Source organism: Meles meles, chromosome 8, assembly GCF_922984935.1.
Source record: "Meles meles chromosome 8, mMelMel3.1 paternal haplotype, whole genome shotgun sequence".
In the NCBI taxonomy this organism is placed as follows: domain Eukaryota; kingdom Metazoa; phylum Chordata; class Mammalia; order Carnivora; family Mustelidae; genus Meles; species Meles meles.
In genome coordinates, this window is record NC_060073.1 from 18880749 (window position 1) to 18904320 (window position 23572).

The following is a 23572-nucleotide window of genomic DNA, read 5'->3' on the forward strand; positions in this document are numbered from 1 at the left end:
AGTAGTTAGTCTAAGGAGTTTATTTACAGGGATTCTCAGTTATAGATAAAGCGCTTTCTAGTATCCACATGCCTTCCCTGGAGCTACTTGGTTTCAGGCTTCTTGTCTCCGGCTTCAAGCTTGAGACTCTCAGGGGGCTGGCGATAGGCAGGGAAAGCTTCCCATGGGCTGTTCAGGTCAAACTTGCGGAACTCCTGGGCCAACTCCACTGGCTCAGCCACGACCCGCTTCACCTCATCGTCATAGCGTAACTGCAGAAGAGAAAAACAGGCTTAAGCACTGAGGAAGACCTCGTTCAGAGCTACCAAGCCGCTAAGGAACCTCCTTTTCCAAGGGCACAGGTGACTTCACCAACCACATTACTTCTCTGTCCTTGAGTGCGATCCCACCCTCTGTCAGCAAGTATCCACGCACATGATTACTGATCAAGTCACATCCTACCCTTAGTATAAAATGGCCTGCCATCACCTAGCCAGGCTCCCCTGCTCACCATGCCCACATAAACTCTGAGCTCCTTTTCCAGCATAAATGACTTTGCTTACCCATCCATTCTTATAAAGAAATGGTGAGCATCAGCCCAGGATTAGGAAGCAAGTCAGTGGCTGAAAAGGGTGACCCTAAACTGGCAAGCACTCAAGTTCCGACCACGTGGCTTTTGGCATTATCACTCAAGATGCAAGGCAGTAAATTTGGGATTGCTTTTCTTGGTGGCAGGATCAGTTGGATAAGGTAAAGACAAACCGGTGGTGGGGTGAAAAGGCAACCAGATAAGGGAGACAGTGAAAACAAGGAGAGGGAAGTAGCCCTAACCAGAAGCAGCTGGAGAAGCAAATGGGCCCATGCAAAACACTGAGAAAACAGGCATTTCTGGGTACTGAGGAGAAAAGGTGGATGGCTACTATCTCAACATTTCTGAAAAGTTACTTTGCTACAAAATCACAAGTTTATGTATGCAATAGACTGTCTTCCTGCTCATGAACAACCTGTAGCACAAAGTGGTAAAGCAAAGCACTGGAATTCTCCATAGGCCTTTGTAGTCACATGTTAATTATCCTGCCTCTGAGCTTTCCCAAGTGTCCTCCCTGTCAGCTGCCTTCTCAGAGGTCCAGGGCAGGGTAAAATGGTCCTTCGCTTTTAGATCTTGTGAACAGACGAAGTGTGTCCTCAAGGTTGCCTTGGTCATTAAAATGATCATTATGATAATGGCTAATGTCAACTGAGTATTTACAGGACACCAGGCTGTACGCATACATAATTCAGCTCACCATAAATCTTATTAGTTAAGTACTACTGTTCCCATTTTGAAGCTGAGAAAATCATCATAGAGAAATTAAGTAACAGGCCCCAGATTACAGAAGTGATGCTAGGATTTGAATCCAGAGCCTATGTTCTCCCCGCCCCGAGCCTATGCTCTTAAGCCCACCACAATACACAGACCGTATTTCTTGTCATGCCCAGGATATCCCAGGTTTCCTGCCAGTCTTTCACTGAGGCTGCTGCCCCAGTTCCATGGTTCCTCCTACCTCAACGTAGCCAGACAAAGGAAAGTCTTTCCGGAAAGGATGTCCCTCAAAGCCATAGTCTGTCAGGATCCTTCTTAGGTCAGGGTGGTTAGCAAAGAAGACTCCAAACATGTCCCAGATCTAGAAAAAAAAGAGGCCCTCAGGCAACTAGTCCATCATGACCAACATAGGGCTGAGGATGCACTGCATATAAAAGTTTCAGCCAATTCTGCAACGCTGGCCTTGAGACAGGATCCGCCATGTCCAGTGACTCACCTCCCTCTCATACCAGTTAGCTGCCTTAAACACAGAAACCGTGGACTCAATGGGTGTCAGCTCATCTGTATAGGTCTTCACACGGATCCGAGAGTTGAAGCGCAGAGAAAGCAGGTTGTAAACAATCTAAGGAGAGCAAAAGAAGCTGGAAGACCAAGATGGCCACAGGGTCTAGGGTGGGAGTCCCTGAGTGAGAACATCAATAACGAGGATACAAGGTGGGTTAGGGTTCTACCTGTAACGTGTCTTCTGTCCTAAAGCTCAAAAACCTCAAGATTCTCCTATATTTAGAACTACTTCTGAAGGCCTAAGCTACGCTATAGCTTAGCGTGTCAGCATGCTTGTCGTTCCTCATGCTATTCCCTCTGTCTGGGATGATTTTGGACTCCCCTCTCCCAGCCCCAGTACTTAACTGGGCTAATTCCTGGTCTCATGGTCATCTGTGAAGGTTCAGCACAAACACTCTTTCTTTCTTCAAAGCCTCCCAGACAGAACTGAGTGCCCCTTCTGTATTCTCCTATCATCTAACATCCCACGCATTACACATTATCACGGTCAGCTCTTTATGTGTCCTTCTCCCTCAACAGAGCTGGGGGGACTCCTTGAAGGTAGGTATTGGGTATTACTTCCCCTTTTATCCTAAGATCTGGCAAATAGATGATCAGTAAATATCAACAGCTAAATGTATTAAGAACATACCGTGTGCTGGAAGTCTACTTGTACTATCTCATTTCATCCTCACAACTACTCTATGAGGTAGGGACAATTTTATGCTTATTTTGAACATAAGAAATGTAAAGCTTAGGGGTGCTTGGGTGGCTTGATAGGTTAAGCATCTGACTCTGGCTTGGGTCATGATCTCAGGGTCCTGGGATCAGGCTCCCCACTCAGCAGGGAGTCTGCTTCTCCCTCTATCCCTACCCTGTTTGTGCATGCGTGCTCTCTCTCAAAAAAATAAGTAACTTTGGGCGCCTGGGTGGCTCAGTGGGTTAAAGCCTCTGCCTTCGGCTCAGGTCATGATCCCAGGGTCCTGGGATCGAGCCCCACATCGGGCTCTCTGCTCCGCAGGGAGCCTGCTTCCTCCTCTCTCTCTCTGCCTGTCTCTCTGCCTACTTGTGATCTCTGTCTGTCAAATAAATAAATAAAAATATATATATAAAAAAAATAAGTAACCTTAAAAAAGAAAGAAATCTTAAGCTTAGAAAAATTAAAATGTCTGAAGTTAAAAGTAGCCTATTAGTGGCAGAGCTAGGACTCAAAGCTTGAGGTTTGCTTGATCTGCAGCCCTAGTTTAACTGCTGTGTTGTATTGTTTGACCTGAACTAAAACTAAGGAGGCCTGCGGCTCCCATTGGTAGCTATTACTCTAGGACTTGTAGTCCCTCTTCTTTACCCACCAAATCTTCTCAAATTTCCCGACTGACCTCAAAACGGTTCTGCCGAGTGGGGATGTCCACTGCTGTCAAGTCAGCCAAGGACTTGAATTGTGCATTGGTGTGATCCCTGAGGAAAGTCAGCACTGGGATGACTCCATCAGGATGGATACAGATCTCTAACTCATTGAAGCAAGACACCTGCAGACATGGAAAGGGAGAAAAGAAGGAACAAAGGGCTATTGAAAGAGCAGCTAACTTCAGCTGGAGTCTCCTGGTTTAGAACAGAGAAAGAAAACCAAGTGGCATAGAAGAGACTGGTTTCTTTGACACGAGGCTGCCTACTCCTACATGCCCTGAAAACATGGTTCTTTCTTGACCCATGACCAAACAACCATTGTGAATATTACCTGAACTTGCTGGACATACTTGGGCAGAATTTCAGCCACATACTCTCCAAATGCTGAGAGCTGCTTGTGGGCCACATCATCCCGTGGTCTGACAGTGGCTGGAAGGAGAAGGCATATTTAACAAATAAATGGAGAAGGCAGCAGCCACCCCTGCATTCAGTCTCGGGCTCACAAGCGGTGTTGTCTCCCAGCAGGGCTCCCTGCAGAACCTTAAAGAAGGGGAGGGTGGAGAATTCCTCTTCCAGGGAAAACTTTGGAAAAACGTCACCTCAGAATCTACAAAGACTCTTCTTATTACTGCAGTTGGGGTATTTGCCTCTTCTCAAAGCTGTTCCCTGGTTCTTCCTTCACAGCGCCTGCATTTCTGCTCTCAACTCTCTCTCTCTTTTTTAAAGATTTTATTTATTTATTTGACAGAGATCACAAGTAGGCAGGGAGGCAAGCAGAGAGAGAGGAGGAAGCAGTCTCCCCGCTGAGCAGAGAGCCCGATGCAGGGCTCAATCCCAGGACCCAGAGACCATGACCTGAGCCAAAGGCAGAGGCTTTAACCCACTGAGCCACCCAGGCGCCCCTTATCTCAACTCTCTTACCAGACCAGGAACTCTTTAAGGGTGGGAACCAGAACTTTTGCTTCTTTGTATCTCCTTAGCATCTGGCTCAAAGCAGGTTCTCAAGCTAAGAACTTCAGGGCTGAAGGGCCCTCAAAGACTATCTAGTCGAAAACTTTTTCGAGGGGGGTGCCTAGGTGGTTCAGTTGGTTCACTCTGTTCTTTCCCTCTCCTCCTTACTCATGCTCTCTCTCCCTGTGTTGCAATTTCTCTCTCAAATAAATAAAATCTTAAAAAAACAACAAAACTTTTCCCCCCACTGATGAGGAAACTGAGGTCCAAAAGGAGGAGATGCCAGGTCTCCTGACTCTCTATCTGCTTATGTTGATTGTAATATATCTCCGTACACCCATTCATGCATCCCTCAATCACTGACTACCCACACATCACAGGTTGCACACACCATGGTTAAGTGCTCTCTGCTTTTGGCAGCAGGCAGGCCTGCTCTCCCACTCACTACTTCTATGACTCTGGGCAAGTTACTTCACTGAATTGTTTCCTAATCCACAGTAGGAGGATCACAACGCTATCTACCTCCTAAGATTGTTCTGAAGACTAAATAAAATGATTCGCTAAATCACTTAGCAAGCTTGCCTAGCACACAAGTACTCAATGTGAGCTACTATCTTAACAGGGCTCTAAGACCCGAAGGTTGTTTCCTGCTCTCAAAGAGCTGACAGCTTAATCAGAGAGAAAAGGAATCACGGTAACGGACAAGGGGTAATCAGGGCCTTAACAGGGAGACATTAAGAACACAGGGAGAGCCCGATTCTGCTCGCAGAATGAGACCCACTACAGTCAGGTCCCCACAAGCAGAGATTTGACAGAGGACACAGGGAAGGGCATCCCAGGGCAAGGGCAAACACCTGACGAAAAGAATGAAGGGTCCCCCGTCTACAGTCCCGAGAAGGGCCCGGCCCGCACATACTCACGGCGCGTGTCGGCCGCGGTGCTTTCCCTCCTCACCGGCAGCAACAGCACCGAAGGTCGCCCGGCCCCTGCACCGGAAGATAAAGACACAAGCGCAAAGTGAGGTTTGATGGGCTCCCTTCGCTAAGCGCGCCTCCGCTCCCGCCCCGGGCCTCAGCCAGCTGCCTCCAGCTTACCCCTGGCCAGTGCCACGGACCCCGCAAAGCCCCGCCACCAGCCCCTCGCCGCCGCTGCCGCCATGTTCCCCGATGTAACCAGGCAGCCAAGGCAAGACCCAGAGGACACGGAGCCCCAAGGGCACGGACCGGAAGCGGAAGTGTGCGTCTGATTTTCTTCCGGGCGGACGCGGGGCGGAAAGCAGAGGTTCCGGATTCCGGGCTTAGGAATGAAAGGAGGGAAGGCAGGTGAGAAACCGAGGCAGGCAGGTGGGGAAACCGTGAGGTGAACGTGATCTTAGTTTGGTGTAGCAGAGGCTGGAGAGAAAACGAGGACCCTAAAGAACCCGACGGGTGAGAGGAGGGGAAGGGGCGGGAGTTCTGGATTCCACATTCCACTCCCCTCCCCCGCTCCCGGAGCTAAGCTTCTGACGCGGGCCGGCGGGCGCCGGGAGGGGGCGTGGAGGGGAGTCGGGGGCGGTGGAGTGATGAACGGTTTCCCTAGCGACCGTTTCCTAGGCGACTCCAGGTGGCGCGGGGACACAGCTCAAGGCGAAGAGCCTACTAATGCCCCTGTCTAGGGAGGACTGGGCTTCGTTGCGTTCTGGGACGGAGTCTTGGGGAGTCTTTAGGGCGAGCAGGGAAATGCAGGAGAGAAGCAGAAAAGACAAAATGTGGAGCTAATCGATATCCCAGGGCAAGCCTCATTTTGGGAAGTCTGAACTCCATTCGCGGGGGAAGAGGGACCTTTGCCACAGGAAACCGGGGGCCTATTTGTCGGGTTCTGCTGCCCAGAACGTCACTAGTTTTGTGCCCAACAGTCTTTTGGTTAGTAAGGCTTTTTTCCAGGCTTAAGATCATAAGCTTCCGCCAGCGCCTGGCTTTACATGTCGGCCTAAATACCAAGGCTTTTGTTACATCATGGAAAGGAATATTCTGTTTTCTTAGGGAAACACCGAGAATAGGAAATTTTATTGATTTTATTAGGGATGGAGTGCCACTGCAGGAGAATGAACTCAGTTTTGGTTAGAGGAGAGCTTCCGAGATGTCATTAGGACTAAGGCCAGTCTCCACCCACTTTGCTGTCTCTTTTACCTTCTCCCTCCCTGAATTGAGCAGTTGGATTCATAGACTGTGGATTCCCCATTACTCAGGGTGGTGTTGCTTTGCAGACAGCTGGCAGAGAGAGAAGTTGGCTACCATGGAATCACCAGAGGAGCCTGGAGCATCCATGGATGAAAACTACTTTGTGAACTACACTTTTAAAGATAGGTCACACTCCGGCCGTGTGGCTCAGGGCATCATGAAACTGTGTCTGGAGGAAGAGCTCTTTGCTGATGTCACCATCTCAGTGGAAGGCCGGGAGTTTCAGCTCCACCGGCTGGTCCTCTCAGCTCAGAGCTGCTTTTTCCGGTCCATGTTCACTTCGAACCTGAAGGAGGCTCACAACCGAGTGATTGTACTGCAGGATGTCAGTGAATCGGTTTTCCAGCTCCTGGTTGATTATATCTACCACGGGACTGTGAAACTTCGAGCTGAAGAACTACAGGAAATTTATGAGGTGTCAGACATGTATCAGCTGACATCTCTCTTTGAGGAATGTTCTCGGTTTTTGGCCCGCACAGTGCAGGTGGGGAACTGCCTTCAGGTGATGTGGCTGGCAGATAGGCACAGTGATCCTGAGCTCTACACTGCTGCCAAACACTGTGCCAAGGCCCACCTGGCCCAGCTGCAGAGCACAGAGGAATTTCTCCACCTCCCCCACCATCTACTCACTGATATCATCTCGGGTAAGTTGAGGTAGAGGGGCACATCATACTCAACTAGTTGGGTATCATGTTTAGTGGAGATTCTAGTTCAGGAGAAAGGAATCTTCAGGTTTTCTGGTATTAATTTACATTATTATTCCTGGTAGGAATTTAGATCCCTTAGAGAATGAGGTGAGATTTTAGCTGCTGTCGTGGGCAGAGGAAGAACCCTGGAAAAGAAAAGCAATACTTTGTGATATAGAACTAATACTTCAACAGTGTGGGGCTAAGGATTGCAACCTCTGCATGGTCAAAATCCATGTATAATTTTGACTCCCCTAAAACTTCACAAATCCCCACTATTGATCGGAAGCATTATTAATAACATAAGAAATCAACATATATTTTGTATGTTGTATGTATTATGTACTGTGTTCTTAAAATAAAACTAGAAAAAAGAAAATGTTATTCGGAAAATCATAAGGAAGAGAAAATACATTTGCAATACTGTACTGCATTTATTGAAAAAAAAATCCGCATATAAGTGTACCCACACATTTCAAACCCGTGTTTTTTAAGGGTCAACTATATATAAGTATTGAGTCAAAAAAAAAAGAAGCAGTGCTTATCCCCAAAAGGTAGTGAGGAGCTGTTTTGTATATAAATGTTCTCATCTATCCTGCACTTTCCCTGTACCTATGAGACTGGTTACCTAAGTAAATTGATGATGAATTAAAATATTTACATAACAGGGGCGCCTGGGTGGCTCAGATGGTTGGGCCTCTGCCTTTGGCTCAGGTCATGATCGCAGGATCCTGGGATCGAGCCCCGCAAAGGGCTCCCTGCCTGGCGGGAAGCCTGCTTTCCCTCTCCCATTCCCCCTGCTTGTGTTCCTGTTCTCGCTGTCTGTCTTTCTATCAAATAAATAAATAAAATCTTAAAAAAAAAAAAGATGGGGCTCCTGGGTGGCTCAGTCATTAAGTGTCTGCCTTCGGCTCAGGTCATGATCCCGGGGTCTTGGGATCGAGTCCTACATCAGGCTCCCTGCTCAGCGGGAGCCTGCTTCTCTGTCTCCTACTCCCTCTGCTTGTGTTCCCTCTGTCGCTGTGTCTCTCTGTCAAATAAATAAACAAAATATTTTTTTAAAAAGTTTTGAGAAAAAAAAAAAGATATCTACATAACAGACATTTTAAGTGAGGAGCCAACTTTAGCTACCAATCCTGACCCTGGGGGCACCTGGGTGGGTTGATTGATGAGCTTTGTTCTCATGGATTCAGCTCAGGTCCTGGTCTTGGTGTTGTGAGATCAAGCCTCATGTGGGGCTCTGCACTCAGCAAAGAGTTTGCTTGAGATCCTCTCTCCCTCTCCCTTTGCCCATCCCCTTCCTCCCCCCCACCCCCCACGCTCATGCATGCTCTCTCAAATCTTTTTTTTAAAAGATTTTATTTATTTTAGAGAGAGAGTTCATATGTGAGGGTACAAATGGGAAGGAGCAGAGGGGGAGGGAGAGGGAGAAAGAATCTGAAGCAGACTCTGCACTAAGCAGAGAGCCCTATGTGGGGCTCAGTCTCACGACCATGAGATCATGACCTGAACCAAAACCAAGAGTTAGATGCTTAACCAACTGAGCCACCCAGGTGCCCAGTAAATAAATCGTTAAAAAACAAACAAAAACAATCCTGACTGTGCAAGTGAGGTACACAATTTAGGTTTATTTCTTACACACACACACACACACACAGTGATAGTCCAACAAAGTGATTCACACTGGCTCTAAATTTCCGGATTATTGGATTGCCATTGACCATGTCTTTCCTTTCACTCTCACAGATGGAGTTCCATGTTCCCAGAACCCAACAGAGGCAATAGAAGCCTGGATCAATTTCAATAAAGAAGAAAGAGAGGCCTTTGCAGAGTCACTCAGAACTAGCTTGAAGGTAACGCAGATTTCTCTGTAGGGTTGGGACACCATAATATCTATGCATTCCAGCTATTAATCTGGCCTCTTTGATAGCTGGTGAATGAGTCATCTCTGGCTCAAAGTTAAGCCCTGGGGAGGAGGATGTCTGCATGAGCCCAGAAACCACCAGTCTCTGAGCTCCACAACGTTCCTTGAGAGAACTACTTTCACCATTGCATTATCCTAAGCACCTTTTTTCTAAAGCACCCACTTGCAATGAGAACAACAGATTCTCTGCCCCAGCATAAAATGTCTGAAAGAAAGTGACTGGAGGACATCAGGATGACACACAGTAACTTGAGGGTAGTAGGTTAGAGCAGGATTCACGTGTGTGGTCCAGAACCTTAAGGGTAGGTGTCTCAGCTGAGCCTTAGCCTAGAACTGATAGATGTCATCTATGATTTTAATTTTGCCAATAGGAGATCGGGGAGAATGTGCACATTTACCTGATCGGCAAAGAGTCATCTCGTACCCACTCGTTGGCTGTGTCCTTACACTGTGCAGAAGATGACTCCATCAGTGTAAGTGGCCAAAACAGCTTGTGCCACCAGATCACTGCAGCCTGTAAGCATGGTGGAGACTTATACGTGGTGGGAGGGTCCATCCCACGGCGCATGTGGAAGTGCAACAATGCCACTGTGGACTGGGAGTGGTGTGCGCCTCTGCCCCGGGACCGGCTCCAGCACACCCTGGTGTCTGTGCCTGGGAAAGATGCTATCTATTCACTGGGTGGCAAGACACTGCAGGATACCCTCTCCAATGCGGTTATCTATTATCGGGTAGGTGATAACGTCTGGACAGAGACAACCCAGCTAGAGGTGGCTGTGTCAGGGGCTGCTGGTGCCAACCTTAACGGGATCATCTACTTACTTGGGGGGGAGGAGAATGACCTGGACTTCTTTACCAAACCTTCCCGACTCATCCAGTGCTTTGACACAGAGACAGACAAATGCCATGTGAAGCCCTATGTTCTGCCCTTCGCAGGTCGCATGCACGCAGCTGTGCATAAGGATCTAGTGTTCATCGTGGCTGAAGGGGACTCCCTGGTGTGCTACAATCCCCTGCTAGACAGCTTTACCCGGCTTTGCCTTCCTGAGGCCTGGAGCTCTGCCCCATCCCTCTGGAAGATCGCCAGCTGTAACGGAAGCATCTATGTTTTTCGGGACCGATATAAAAAGGGGGATGCTAACACCTACAAGCTTGACCCTGCCACATCAGCTGTAACTGTCACCAGAGGCATTAAGGTGCTACTAACTAATTTGCAGTTTGTGTTGGCCTAAGGCTGTGGGGAGAAGAGCAGCTGACTTTTACCCTCCTGTTTTCTAGCACCTAACCATCCAAATTCAAAGTCCTTGGGGCCCTCATCAGAGTACTATGTTATTTTTTTTGGCACATGTTAGAAAGGGCAGCACCTCAGTCTTTCCTGAACCTATAGGGGTGTTCCATTTGGGGCTTTTTAGACTGCTGCTGCTCAGGTGGCTGCTCCAAGAGTAGGCCAATCTGTCCTATGCTGTCCCCTGGTAATCCTGTGCCTCCCTGCAGATGGCTCCAAGTAAGCCATTTCTCAGACCTTAGGCACAGCTGCCTCTCGTTCCCTGATCAATGTTAAGTAGAAGCACCGCTGATCCCAGGACAAAAGGAAAGATGCCCCCATCTTCCTTTTTTCTATAACCTGCAAAGTGGCTAATTGGTAATTTTCCCACAAAGAATTAAGTGTTAAGAGTTTTCTTCAGGCTTTGGTTGGAAGAATGGTCTAAGCTGAAGGTGTCCTTCACCAGCAAGCGCCAACTCTAGAATTCAGGACACTACATCTCGTGTTTTCTCACCTCTGTCTCAGGAAATCAACATTTTGGGATTTTGGTTGGTTGGTTTTTTTTTTGGGGGGGGTTCTTTTTCTTTCTTTTTTTTTTTTAAGATTTTAAAAATTTGACAGAGACAGAGAGGGAACACAAGCAGGGGTAGTAGGAGAGGGAGAAGTAGGCTTCCCGCTGAGCAGGAAGCTGGATGTGGGGCTTGATCCTAGGACCTAGAGATCATGACCCGAGCTGAAGGCAGACCCTTAACGACTGAGCCACCCAAGCGCCCCTGGGGTTTTCTTTTTTTCCTCAATATACATGCTATTTATTTTTTTTCCTTAGACTGTATTGTTTCGGAGGTACAGGTCTGTGATTCATCAGTCTTATACAATACCCAGTTTTCACCACAACACATACCCTCCCCAGTGTCCATCACCCAGTCACCCCATTCCCCCACCCACTCCCCTCCAGCAACCCTGCTTGTTGACTAAAATTGAGTCTTTTATGGTTTGTCTCCCTCTCTGGTGTCATCTTGTTTCATTTTTTTCCACTCTTCCCCTATGATCCTCTGCTCTGTTTCTTAAATTCTGCCTATCAGTGAGGTCATATAATTGTTTTTCTCTGATTGACTTATTTCGCTTAGCAAACACCCTCTAGTTCCATCCATGTCTTTGCAAATAGCAAGATTTCAGTTTTTTTCATGGCTACGTAATATTCCACTGTATGTTTATGTGTGTGTGTGTGTGTACATATATACCATATTATCTTTATCCATTCATTTGTCAATGGACATTAATGCTGTAAACATTGGGGGGCGCCTGGGTGGCTCAGTGGGTTAAAGCCTCTGCCTTCAGCTCAGGTCATGATCCCAGGGTCCTGGGATCGAGCCCCACATCAGGCTCTCTGCTCCGCAGGGAGCCTGCTTCCTCCTCTCTCTCTGCCTGCCTCTCTGCCTAGTTATGATTTCTCTCTGTCAAATAAATAAAATATTAAAAAAAAAAAACTAACTCCTCTAGCAATTAAAAGAAAATGCTATAAACATTGGGGTGCAGGTGCCCCTTCAAATCACTACATTGGTATCTTTGGGATAAATACCCAGTGAATACTTTGGTTTTTTGCTCTTGTTTTTGTTTTCAAGATTTCTTTTTATTTATTAGAGAGAGAGAGAGAAAACGAGTAGGGGAGGGGCAGAGGGAAAAGCAGACTCCCCACCAAGCAGGGAGCCCAGTGTAGGACTTGATCCCAGGACTTGGGATCATGACCTGACCCGAAGACAGATGCTCAACCAACTGAGCCACCCAGGCGCCTAACACTTTGGTTTTATTTTTTATTTACTCCAAGGAGTAAGCCAGAAAGAAACAGTATTATTTCTGATTAATAGCAGAAACTTTTTTCAAATTTAAGTATATAAGGTCTTTACTCTTTTAAAAGCCCTAAGGTAAGCCAAGAGCTAGGAACTGTTCATACAAATAAAACGTTTTGGAAGAGATACGTGTGTGTGTTTTGAATTCTGAAGGAGTGACTTCCTAAGGTAAACAGATTATATACCCACCACAGGTACAGGATTGGATCCGGTACTTCCTTTTCTACATATAGGATCACTGCTCCAAAAGGGGAGGAGAGCCCATGGGGCCAGTGAATTGGGGTCTGACAACTGAGCTGAGTATGTCTCCTCTCTTTTCCCAGTGTTAAATGTTTCTGAGTCGTGATAAATATCATTAGCCAGAGTGTTAAATACACAATAGATTTCTTTGACCCTATTTGAGAAAAAAAGAACCCTCGTCCCATTTCCCCATAACCAGTGAATTGAAGCCACACTAAATCTCTCTAGACACACAACGGTGTTACGTCAGGAAAGTGAAACAAGACAAAGGGAGCAAAATTATCCATTACTTAGCACACTTCTGCTATGTCAAGTCTTGGCTTAAGTCCCCTTGGTCCTGTTAAAAGTATTTGATTCTGTAGCAAGCAGGGTTGTCTTGAGTTCTTTCTAATCTGTGTATTTCACGTCTGTGATGTATGACCAGTCTTATCCTTTGCTGCCCCTGCAGTAATCTCCTTGTGGAACTCTTTGAGAACTTCCAACTGGCCAGATCTGATGTGGATGTGTGACCGGATCTTGGTGATGGCTCTTACAGCCTCCTCTGGACTCCAGTTGTACACCTGAAGTACAGGATTGGGAAATCAGAGAAAGAAAGTTGCAGGTGTTAAGGTGTCCTTGACCTAATAACAGGTGCTAATGGACTCTCAGAATTTCATTATTTTAAAAACTTCATTTTGAGGGGGATTTAAAAAACATGTCCCAAATGTTATAAATGGGGGGGGGGTATTATAACCCCCTCAGTCAACAAATCCCACAATACTTTGCAATAGGCTGAGGGAACAAGTCAGTCTTTCTACCTAATTCTCGCTCTGCCAAACCCTGGAAGAACAAGGTTGAACAAGCAAAGCTGAGATCCTAATTCAAGCCTGCATGGGCCTATTAGATGTCCTCTAGGAGCTGGGCTGTTGGTTGTGAGTTTCCTGGAGAGAGTATATGGTAGATGTTTTTATCCAACTTGCCACCACGGCTAGGAAAACAGCACTTTTTAGCTTTAAGTAGGAGGGTTATTTCTGTGTCGTCAGGTTTAGAACTCAATAAAACCGAGAAACTACAGATTTCAAGCCCAGCTGGGTCAATTCTCACTAAATCCAAAACTATCCTCCTGAGCACCCATTTCCAGTAAATGGAGTCCTAATGACAAAGCTTTAATACTGTTAAATCACATACTTTCCAGTCCACAGTAACTCAAAGCCAGGCCTGTTATCTCTACATTTCCTTTTTCCCTAAACTATCCATGTAACTTAGTAAAATGCTCTACAGGGGCCAGACAGGTAACAAAAATGAGTCAAGTTGGGAGTTGTGTAACGGGAATAAGGGACTACAGAATATTTGCTTATAAATATTCTTAAAAGCCTCAGAACTGCCGTTCATAAAGTAACAGACAAAATTTCATTGGATCCTCTGTTTCTAGAAACTAATATCTGGAACTTTATTCTGAAATACTGTAAGAAATCTTGAGTCCTACAGAGCTGTTAAGTGACTAGCACTGTTATCTACAGTACTAGATTTTCTAACATGCTATTTATAAGAAGTGCTTTTATTTTAGCCTTCTTCTGGTGTTAACATCCTTTACAACTTCATTTTTTGAGTACCTGTTGTAGGTAGGTCAGTGCTTGACATACTTTCTCATTTAAGCTTCATGACACATTTAGATTGAGGATCAGAGAGGGGAAGCCACTTTTGCCTAAGGTCACGCAGCTGTTAGGTGGCAAAGCCAGAGATCAGCCTATCTGTAAGCTTCAGGTGCTTTCCACCTCCCAACAGTCTGAAACTGGGGACAAGGCTCCTACCACCAAGGCCTTCTAGTAGACCATGTTACTGAAGTTCTAGAAATATGCTGTAAATAGACCAGTCCAGAAAGACCTTTCCTACCTGAATCAGATATGCTGCCACCATAGTGGCACTTCTGGAGCGCCCAGCCTTACAATGCACATAGACAGACTGGCCCAGCGCCTGGTACTTGAGAGCAAACTGGACTCCTTTCTGGAGGTTAGCCAAGGTTGGAACTCCAGTCATATCTACTGTGCTAAGTCGCAGCTGCTCGACTCCTACGTTCCTCCATTCCTGGAACCAGGTCCGCCAGCATAAAAGAGAATGAAAAAACCCGACATGAGTGGTATGAATACAGGCTACCAAGAGACAACAAAACAACAAGGAAGCTTAGGGTTTACTACAATGTGAATATACTGTTTACTATTTTCTAACAAGGAACTTCTTACAGAGATGTCTTTAAAATGGCTGACCTAGGGGCGCCTGGGTGGCTCAGTGGGTTAAAGCCTCTGCCTTCGGCTCGGGTCATGATCCCAGAGTCCTGGGATCAAGCCCCACATCGGGCTCTCTGCTCTGCGGGGAGCCTGCTTCCTCCTCTCTCTCTGCCTGCCTCTCTGCCTAGGTGTGATTTCTCTCTGTCAAATAAATAAAAAATATTAAAAAAAAAAAAAATGGCTGACCTAGGGCACTTAAGTGGCTCAGTTGCTTAAGCATCTGCCTTTGGCTCAGGTCATGATCCCAGAGTCCTGGGATTGAGCCCCACATTAGGCTTCCGGCTCTGTGGGAGCCTGCTTCTCCCTCTCCCTACCACTCCGCCTGCCTGTACTCTCTCTCTGTGTCAAATAAATAAATAAAATCTTAAAAAAAAAAAAAAAAGCTGACCTGCATGGTTGGTCTTTCATCAAACAACAGCTATGCTACTGAGTTAGAATTATGTTCAAGATTTAAAATGTTCTTGGGGCGCCTGGGTGGCTCAGTTGTTAAGCATCTGCCTTCGGCTCAGGTCATGATCCCAGGATCCTGGGATCAAGCCCCACATCGAGCTCCACATCGGGCTCACTGCTCAGCGGGAAGCCTGCTTCTCCCTCTCCCACTCCCCCTGCTTGGATTCCCTCTCTCATTGCCTCTATCAAATAAATAAATAAAATCTTTTTAAGAAAAGATTTTAAATGTTCTTAAAGTACCCTTTGGGTATTTGAATCTTTAGCTGCAAGATATTAGCTGTATAAAATTCATCCACAGAAGTTCTGTAACTTTTTTTCATAATTTTGGCACCCGTGCAGTGACCAAACTGCAGGGTTGGACTACTATATTTTGCAAGAGCTTTTTATTTCTCCTCTTTGCCACATTTTTTTGAGAGAGTACATGCTAGAAAGTAGAGTTACCATTTTAAAATTCAAACAACACACCTACCTTTGTTAGTACATTATCACTTTAGAAAAAAAGAATAAGCAATAGATGAAATAAGGCCTCTGGCGTATCAAGCAAATTTTTTTCTTAAGACTCCAGATAAGATGATACCTGGCTGATCCTGCGACTTTTGATCTGGTTCTAAGTTCAAGTCCCACCTTGGGCTTAGATTACTTAAAAAGTAAAATCTTAGGGGGAAAAAAAAAAAAGACTCCAAATAGGCTCCAGCTAATCTGTTAAGCTGTTTAGCTGGAACCAAAGACTTTATGACTGAGTGAAGGTCAATATTTTATACTGCTCATGAAATTAACAAAAAACAGCAGGTTTGCAGCATGGGGCTTTGCGTCACTTATGCCAGAAATACCTAGGGAGTTTGCTAAATACTCGATTCCTGGACCCCACCCTAAAGTTCCTACGTCAGAATTTCTAGGGGGTTGTACCTAGAAATCTGCTATTTTAACAAGACTGCTAGATAATATTTATGCTTATTAAAATGTGAGAACCACTGCCATGGAGATGTCTCTAGGCTAGTTGGGTAATATAGCAGCATCGAACAGGTGTCAATGTCTCAGACCCAAAGACTTTTTGTGACTCTTATACCACAGGACTGATCACACTAAGAACATTTAACATTTTGGCTAATAATTCCTGAGGCCTTCTAGCAAAGTACTCTGGGCAGTCCAAGGAACTGTTACCCATTTCTTAAAAATGTATGTCATCACTAATGAATATATTTTAAACTTTTTTTTAAGATTTTATTTATTTATTTATTTATTTGACAGGAAGAAAACAAGTAGACAGAGAGGCAGACAGAGAGAGGTGGACAAGCAGGCTCCCCGCTGAGCAGAGAGCCCCATGCTGGGCTGGATCCCAGGACACTGAGATCATGACCTGAGCTGAAAGGCAGAGGCTTAACCCACTGAGCCACCCAGGCATCCCATTAATGAATATATTTTAAATATGAATCCATTTCTAAGGTTACAAAAAACCCCCATGGTTGAAATAATAGCATCTTCATCAGGTTGTATCAATAAACAAGAAATGATTGTGTAGTGCTAATAGATGTCAACATGATAAAGATAGGGCAACATCGTTGTTTATTTATTTGATGTGGGGAGGGGAGGGAGAGAGACAATCTTAAGCAGGCTTCACACCCAAAAAGGAGCCAGAAGTGGGGCTGATTTTAAGACCATGACCTGAGCCAAAATCAAGAGTCCCATGCTTAACGGAGTGAGCCACCCAGGAGTCGCAAGGCAACGTCTTTATATAAAGATAGTGCAAAGTCTAATACCCATTGTGGAGAGTTCCACAAACAGGCATTGAAACTTAATGAAAATTATGTTTTAGGTCTGAACTCTGTTATGATAATACTCTGGAGTTCCACTTTATCATTAACATATGAATAAAAATTCCCTCAAATTAATGCCAAATGAAGTCTATGCAATTTTTCAGGGGGTGGTTTTATGATAAATTACTCTTGGGGACGGGGGGGGGTGGCTTTTCTTCTTAGAGTTTATAGGGTCTTCATCTTGAATGCCTAAGGCAATGCTTGATGTAGTGCTCAGTAAGTGTTGAATGAATGAAATCAAGCCATAGAAAAATTGCCTTTCGATTAGGTTACTGACTCGAGTTACGGAAATTAAGAATATATTTGTGCACAAAGGAGTAGGCAGACTTTGTCAAAGCTACTTTTAAATGCCTTTCACATCGGTTTCTCTTTCATAATTAGCTTCAACCTCCAGCGAAGCCATTTAAGTTTAGAGAGCGGACCCTCCTGAAGAGGCGGAAAAAGCCTAGGGGCACGTGTCTCTGGGGCACGGTCACCTGCAGCCTCCTCTCCACCAACTTCGCCCACCCCGGTCCCCCAGGCCCAGCCAGGGTGGCGGACGGGGCTGGCGGACGCTCCTGCCCTTGCCCCTGCCCCCTGCCGCGCTCCCAGCCCCTCACCTTTGAGGAGTTACACAGGAACCGCGTCTCATACTCCTCGTTCATGGTGATGACCCCGCGCACGTTCTCGTCCTGTACCAGCTGCCGAGGCAAAGAGGGGGCTCAGACAGGGCCGCTGAGGAGCGGGCGGCGCTCGCCGGCTCCCAGTCCCGCCGCGGCCCGGCCTCCCGGCCCGGCTCCCCCGCCGCGGCTCACCCGGCGCGTCATGCTCCGCAGGGGCAGCGCCCCCAGCAGCACCGTGGGGTCAATGCGGTGGTACCATTCGCGGTGCGCCCGGCCCGGCACTTTCCCACGGAACACGGTGTACAACAGCGTCGGGTAGAAGAGCACCCGGGCCAGGCCGGCCTCCAGGAGCGCGCCGGCCGCCATCCCGCCCCAGCCGGCCTGGCGCAGCCGCGACCTGCCCACGCCTAGGCTCGAGGTCCGCGGTCGCGAGGGGAGGCCCGAGGGCGACGGGGACGGGGGCGGCAAGTCGTCTACCGCCTCCCGCGAAGGCGACGCGGTCGGCGTGGGCCTCCCGAGCGCGGAGGCTCCGGGCCCGGCCTCCGGGCGCTCGGCTGGAGAGCCGGGGCCCCCCCGGCCTGCCTCCATGGCTCCGGAGGAGGGGCCGCCGGCCTGTGGGAGGGACCAGGGATTCCTGGGCTCGAGGCCTGCGATTCTACCACGTGTGAAACAGGGACCCCTGCCCGTGGCCGGCGGCATCCCTCCCGAAGGAGGGGACTGGGACCCCAGGTGAGGGGGCGTTCTGACCCCGCAGGGGAACCGGCCCCGGGCCGAAGAAGAGCGGGCCCTGGCCAGAGGGAGGGGGCTGCGACCCCAGGTGAGGGTGTGATCACACCCCACCAAAAGAAAGAGCAGCCCAGGAAGAGACTGTGCGGTCGGGGCAGCCCTGAAGGGGAGAGTTGAAGAAGGGGCTTTAAGCTTTTAGCCCGGGCGGGGTTGGAGGGGCGTCTGGGTTGATACGGCCCTCCCATCCCCCACCCTCCCATCCGCCAGAACTCCTTGCTCCCTCCTCCTGCCCAAACCGCTCTGTCTGTGTGTGTGTGTGTGTGTGTGTGTGTGTGTGTGTGTGCTGTGTGTGTGCTGTGTGTGTGTGTGTGTAGAAAAAAATAGATAAATATAATATCTAACAATTATGAAAATATATTGAAGAATTGTGATAAGCTTAAATGTAAAAACCACACCCTACAGAGAGGTAAGAGGAATGGTTGTGATGCCGCTTATTTACATTTAAGTGGAAAATGGGGTTCTGGTGCTATTTTAAAAAGGTTTCCTTTCTTCTTGTAGAAGTAATACATACCTGGGGTGCCCAGCTGGCTCAGTGGGTGGAGCGTGCAACTCTTGATCTCGGGGTTGTGAATTCAAGCTCCACATGGGGGTTAGAGTTTACTTGAGAAAACGAGAAAAAAGTCATACGTTCTCATACCAATTGGAAAATACAGTAGTAGAATTTGATTATCCATAAGCTTACCACCTCAGATGCATTTGTTTTTTCCTCTAATTTTCTATGTGTACCACTAGAAAACTTCTGTAACAGCTTTGTTGAGATATAACTTACCCAGTCCTCCTATACCATCATTTATTTACCCATTCTTCTGTGATGGAAATTTACGTTGGTTTTTTTTTTTTTTGTTTTAAACTGATTAAGTGGTTGCAGCTTTTTTTTTTTAAACAAGGAGTTCAGTAGCTTTTTTGGTTTTTTGTTTCTTAAAACAAGGAATTGCGGACTCCTGGATGGCTCTGTCAGTTAAAGTGTCTGCCTTCTGCTCAGGTCATGATCCCAGAGTCCGAAAATTAAGACCCGTTGTTGGTCTCCGTCTCCCTGCTCACTGGGGAGCCTGCTTCTCCCTGTCCCACTCCCTCTGCCTCTCTCTCATGAATAAATAAATAATCTAAACAAAGAAATAAAAAAACCAAGGAGTTCGGGTGTCTGAGTGGTTCAGTCGGTTGAGCATCTGCCTTTGGCGCTGGTCATGATCTGAGGGTCCTGGGATCAGGACCACATCGGGCTCCCTGCTCAGCGGGGAGTCTGATTCTCCCTCTCCTTCTGCCTCCTCCCTCATGCTCTGTCTCTTTCTCTTAAAAAATAAATAAAACCTTTTTTTTAAAAAGATTTTATTTATTTGACAGAGAGAGACTCAGCAAGAGAGAGAACTACAAGCAGGAGGAGTGGGAGAGGGAGAAGCAGGCTTCCTGCTGAGCAGGGAGCCTGATGCAGGGCTCTATCTCAGGACCCTGGCATCATAACCTGAGTTAAAGTCAGACACTTAACCACTGAGCCACCTAGGCGCCCCAATAGATAAAATATTTTTAAAAAATTAAAAAATAAACAAGGAGTTTAGTGTGTTTTTTGTATTTTTTTTTAATTTCAGCTTTTATGCAGATATTTTATTGTCACTCCCTCTACCCTGGTTTTGCTTTGTAGTTTTTCATTATAATAATAACATGTTATAAAAAAAATGCAAACACTTCAAAATGATATATAGAAAGTGAGGGTTTCCAGTACTGGAGATAATTGTTTCAGTTAGATGTATGTTCCCCCAGGAATTTTGTTTTTTTCTTTTTAAAGACTTACTGTCCACCAAAATTCTTTCCACTTCTCTTACAATATCTGAGCTGTCATATGCTCAGTGTTCCTTGCAGTAAGAGGGGATACAGGACTCAGTCGCCTCGGATGGAATGTGAGAGGAAGTGATGTTGCACCAGCATCAAGACCAACAGGCCCAGTCCGTTACTCCTCCACAAGTCTCCTTCACACTCTTTTTCTCCTCTTGGGGGCTGGAGTGGTGATGAGGGTGGCTGGAATCCTCTCAGCAGGAATGAGTTCTACGTGGCAGAGTCCTGATTAATCTGGGTTACTAGGGGTCCCTGGGTCAGTTAAGCATCTGCCTTCAGCTTGGGTCATGATCCAGGGGTCCTGGGATGGAGCCCTGGGTAGGGCTCCCTGCTCAGCAGGGAATCTGCTTCTCCCTCTCCCTTTGCCCCTTCTCCCACCCCCCCACTTGTGCTCTCTCTCTCTCTCTCATTCTCTCTGAAATAAATAAATAAAATCCTTTTTTAAAATAGTAAATTAATTTTGGGCGCCTGGGTAGCTCGGTCATTAAGCGTCTGCTTTCGGCTCAGGTCCTGATCCCAGGGTCCTGGGATCCAGCCCTGCATCAGTCTTCCTGCTCAGCGGGAAGCCTGCATCTCCCTCTCTCAATCCCCCTGCTTGTGTTCCTTCTCTCGCTGTGTCTCTCCTTCCAAATAAATAAAATCTTTTTAAAAAAGTAAATTAATTTTAAAAAAATAACCCTTCCTCCAGCCTCTGGTAACCACTACTTTTTTCCCCTTTGTCCCTCTCTCTCTCTCTCTTTTTTGACATTTTTAAATCTCATTTTTAATCTCTTTTTCTTTCTTTCTTTACTGAATTATAACATACATACAGTGTTGTATTAGTTACAGATGTACAATATAATGGTTAACTCTTTTTGGGGTGCCCGGTGGCACAGTCACTTACGTGTCTGCCTTCAGCTCAGATCATGATCCGAGGGTCCTGGGACCAGGCCCTGCATTGGGCTCCCTGCTCAACTGGGGAGACTGCTCCCCCTGTTTGTGTTCTCTTTGTCTTTGACAAATAAATAAAAATCTTTAAAAGAAATAAATAAACAACTTTTTCATGACTTAGCAAATATTTTTTTAAGGTGTTATTTATTTATTTGACAAAAATCACAAGTAGGCAGAGAAGCAGGCAGAGAGAGAGAAGGAAGCAGGCTCCCTGCTGAGCAGAGAGCCTGATGCAGGGCTCGATCCCAGGACTCTGGGATCATGACCTGAGCCAAAGGCAGAGGCTTTAACCCACTGAGCCACCCAGGCACCCCAACAAATATTTTTTAAAAGATTTTATTCTTGAGTAATCTCTAGAGCCGATATGGGGCTGGAGCTCACAACCCTGACATGAAGAGTCTTGTGCTCTACTGACGGAGCCAGCCAGGCACCTCTCATCATCACTCTTACTCCCCTTTATCGTCACTTCTCTCCACCCATCTTTCCTCTGGCAACCACCAGTGTGTTCTTTTTATTTAAGAGTCTGGGGTTTTTTTGTCTGTTTTTCCTTTGTTCATTTATTTTGTTTCTTAAATTCCACATCTGAGTGAAATCATATGGTATTTGTCTTTCTCTGACTTATTTCACTTAGCACTATATCCTCTCCGTCCATCCATGCTGTGGTAGCTGGTAAGATCTCATTCTTTTTTATGGCCAGATAATATCCCAATATATATGCCTCATCTTCTTTGTCCATTTATCTATGGACGGACACTTGAGTTGCTTCCATATCTTGGGTATTGTAAATAATGCTGCAATAAACATAGGGGTGTATGTATCTTCTCAAATTAGTGTTTTCATTTACTTTGGGTGAATACACGGTAGTGGAGTTACTGGATCGTATGGTGACCCTTATTTTTATTTTTTTGAGGAACTTCCATGCTGTTTTCCAAAGAGACGTCACCAATTGGCATGCAACAGTGCATGAGGGTTCCTTTTTCTTGCCAACACTTGCTGTTTCTTATGTTTTTTATTTTAGCCATTTTGACAGGGGTGAGGTGATATCTCACTGTGGTTTTGATTTGCATTTCCCCGATTATGAGTGATGTTGATATCTGTTCATGTTCGTTAGCTGCCACTGTTCTACTTTCTGTTATTGTAATCTTAACTACTCTAGATACCGCATATAAGTGAAATCACGTACCATTTGTTCTTCTGTGATTGGATTATTTCACTTAGGGTAATATCGTCAAAGTTCATCCGTGTTGTGCCAGGTGTCAGAATTTGCTTCCTTTTTTTTTTTTTTTTTAAGATTTTATTTATTTATTTGACAGGGATCACAAGTAGGCAGAGAGGCAGGCAGAGAGAGAGGGGAAGCAGGTCCCTGCTGAGCAGAGACGCTGATGCAGGGCTGCATCCCAGGACCCTGGGATCATGACCTGAGCCGAAGGCAGAGACTTAACCCACTGAGCCACCCAGGTGCCCCATAATTTGCTTCCATTTTAAGCCTGAATAATAGTCCCCTGTGTGTGTACACACACACACACACACACACACACACACACACGTTCCCGTCGGGTATAGAGATGATTTAAATAAATAAACTTAAAAAAAGAGTTGGGCAGCACCTAACCCAAGTGTCCATCAGTGGATGAATGGATAAGCAACGTCAGTTTATCTATTGAAGTAATGTCTCTGCCAAATGGGATCTCAAACTCACAACCCCGAGTTCAAGAGTTGCACGCTTCTCTGACTGAGCCAGCCAAGCACCCCTAGATGCCCAACTCTTAACTAGCTTGGGCAACATGGATGATCTACTGACTCATATACAAACCTCAGAAAGGGCAAGTAAGCAAATAGCAACAATCCAGGGACTCAAATCCCGTCAGAATTTCGTGTCTCTCCCTAGTCCTTCCCAGGCCCACATCTTCCCATATTTACTGCCTACAAAAAAACTAACCCCCTTCCCTCAGTTATTAACATGGAAGATTTGGGGGCGCCTGGGTGGCTCAGTGGGTTAAGCCACTGCCTTCGGCTCAGGTCATGATCTCAGGGTCCTGGGATTGAGCCCCACATCGGGCTCTCTGCTCAGCAGGGAGCCTGCTTCCTCCTCTCTCTCTGCCTGTCTCTCTGCCTACTTGTGATCTCTCTCTGTCAAATAAATAAATAAAATCTTTTTAAAAAAAACACATGGAAGATTTGAATATATATATGTATTTCTTTAAAACAAAAATGGGAATTTTGTAACTTGCTTTTTAGTACTTAGCTGTGTGTTTTTAACATCTTTCCGTGGCAGCTTATATATTTTTTCTTTTTTTTTTTTTAAGATTTTATTTCTGTGTAATCTCTACACCTAGCATGGGGCTTGAACTCACAACCCTGAGATCAAGAGTCACATGCTCCACCGACTGAGCCAGCCAGGTTCCCCTATATAGCTTTCTAAAAGATTTTGATAGACCCATGTGTAATAATTGTACTATCATTTTTTCATTTCTCAAAGTTATAAACTAGTTATTGAATATTTACTTTAAAAACAGCATTTTACAGGGACACCTGGGTG

At 46.2% G+C, this 23572-nt stretch overlaps 3 protein-coding genes across 7 annotated transcripts; 1 reads left to right on the forward strand and 2 right to left on the reverse strand.

Annotated features, from left to right (window-relative positions):
* Window positions 1-4: 4 nt before the first annotated feature.
* Window positions 5-5404, reverse strand: NDUFS3 (NADH:ubiquinone oxidoreductase core subunit S3). Its single transcript, XM_046015416.1, has 7 exons — window positions 5275-5404; window positions 5101-5166; window positions 3561-3658; window positions 3202-3351; window positions 1779-1904; window positions 1524-1643; window positions 5-251 (listed from the first exon to the last, which is right to left on the reverse strand). Exons 1-7 carry the CDS (start codon window positions 5336-5338, stop codon window positions 84-86), a joined length of 792 nt encoding a protein of 263 aa, XP_045871372.1. The 5' UTR covers window positions 5339-5404; the 3' UTR covers window positions 5-83.
* Window positions 5376-10927, forward strand: KBTBD4 (kelch repeat and BTB domain containing 4). Of its 5 annotated transcripts, none has more exons than XM_046015396.1 (4): window positions 5376-5502; window positions 6426-7043; window positions 8832-8938; window positions 9381-10927. In XM_046015396.1, the coding sequence occupies exons 1-4, from the start codon at window positions 5484-5486 to the stop codon at window positions 10239-10241; spliced, it is 1605 nt and encodes a 534-aa protein (XP_045871352.1). In that variant the 5' UTR covers window positions 5376-5483; the 3' UTR covers window positions 10242-10927. The 5 variants fall into 5 exon arrangements, with proteins under 5 accessions (XP_045871352.1, XP_045871355.1, XP_045871353.1 ...); XM_046015399.1 differs by having other exon boundaries at window positions 5486-5502; window positions 6430-7043; XM_046015397.1 differs by having other exon boundaries at window positions 5494-5607.
* Window positions 10928-12627: 1700 nt separating this feature from the next.
* PTPMT1 (protein tyrosine phosphatase mitochondrial 1) lies at window positions 12628-18153 on the reverse strand. Its single transcript, XM_046015415.1, has 4 exons — window positions 17683-18153; window positions 17488-17568; window positions 14233-14424; window positions 12628-12920 (listed from the first exon to the last, which is right to left on the reverse strand). Exons 1-4 carry the CDS (start codon window positions 18076-18078, stop codon window positions 12762-12764), a joined length of 828 nt encoding a protein of 275 aa, XP_045871371.1. The 5' UTR covers window positions 18079-18153; the 3' UTR covers window positions 12628-12761.
* Between the last annotated feature and the right edge of the window lie 5419 nt (window positions 18154-23572).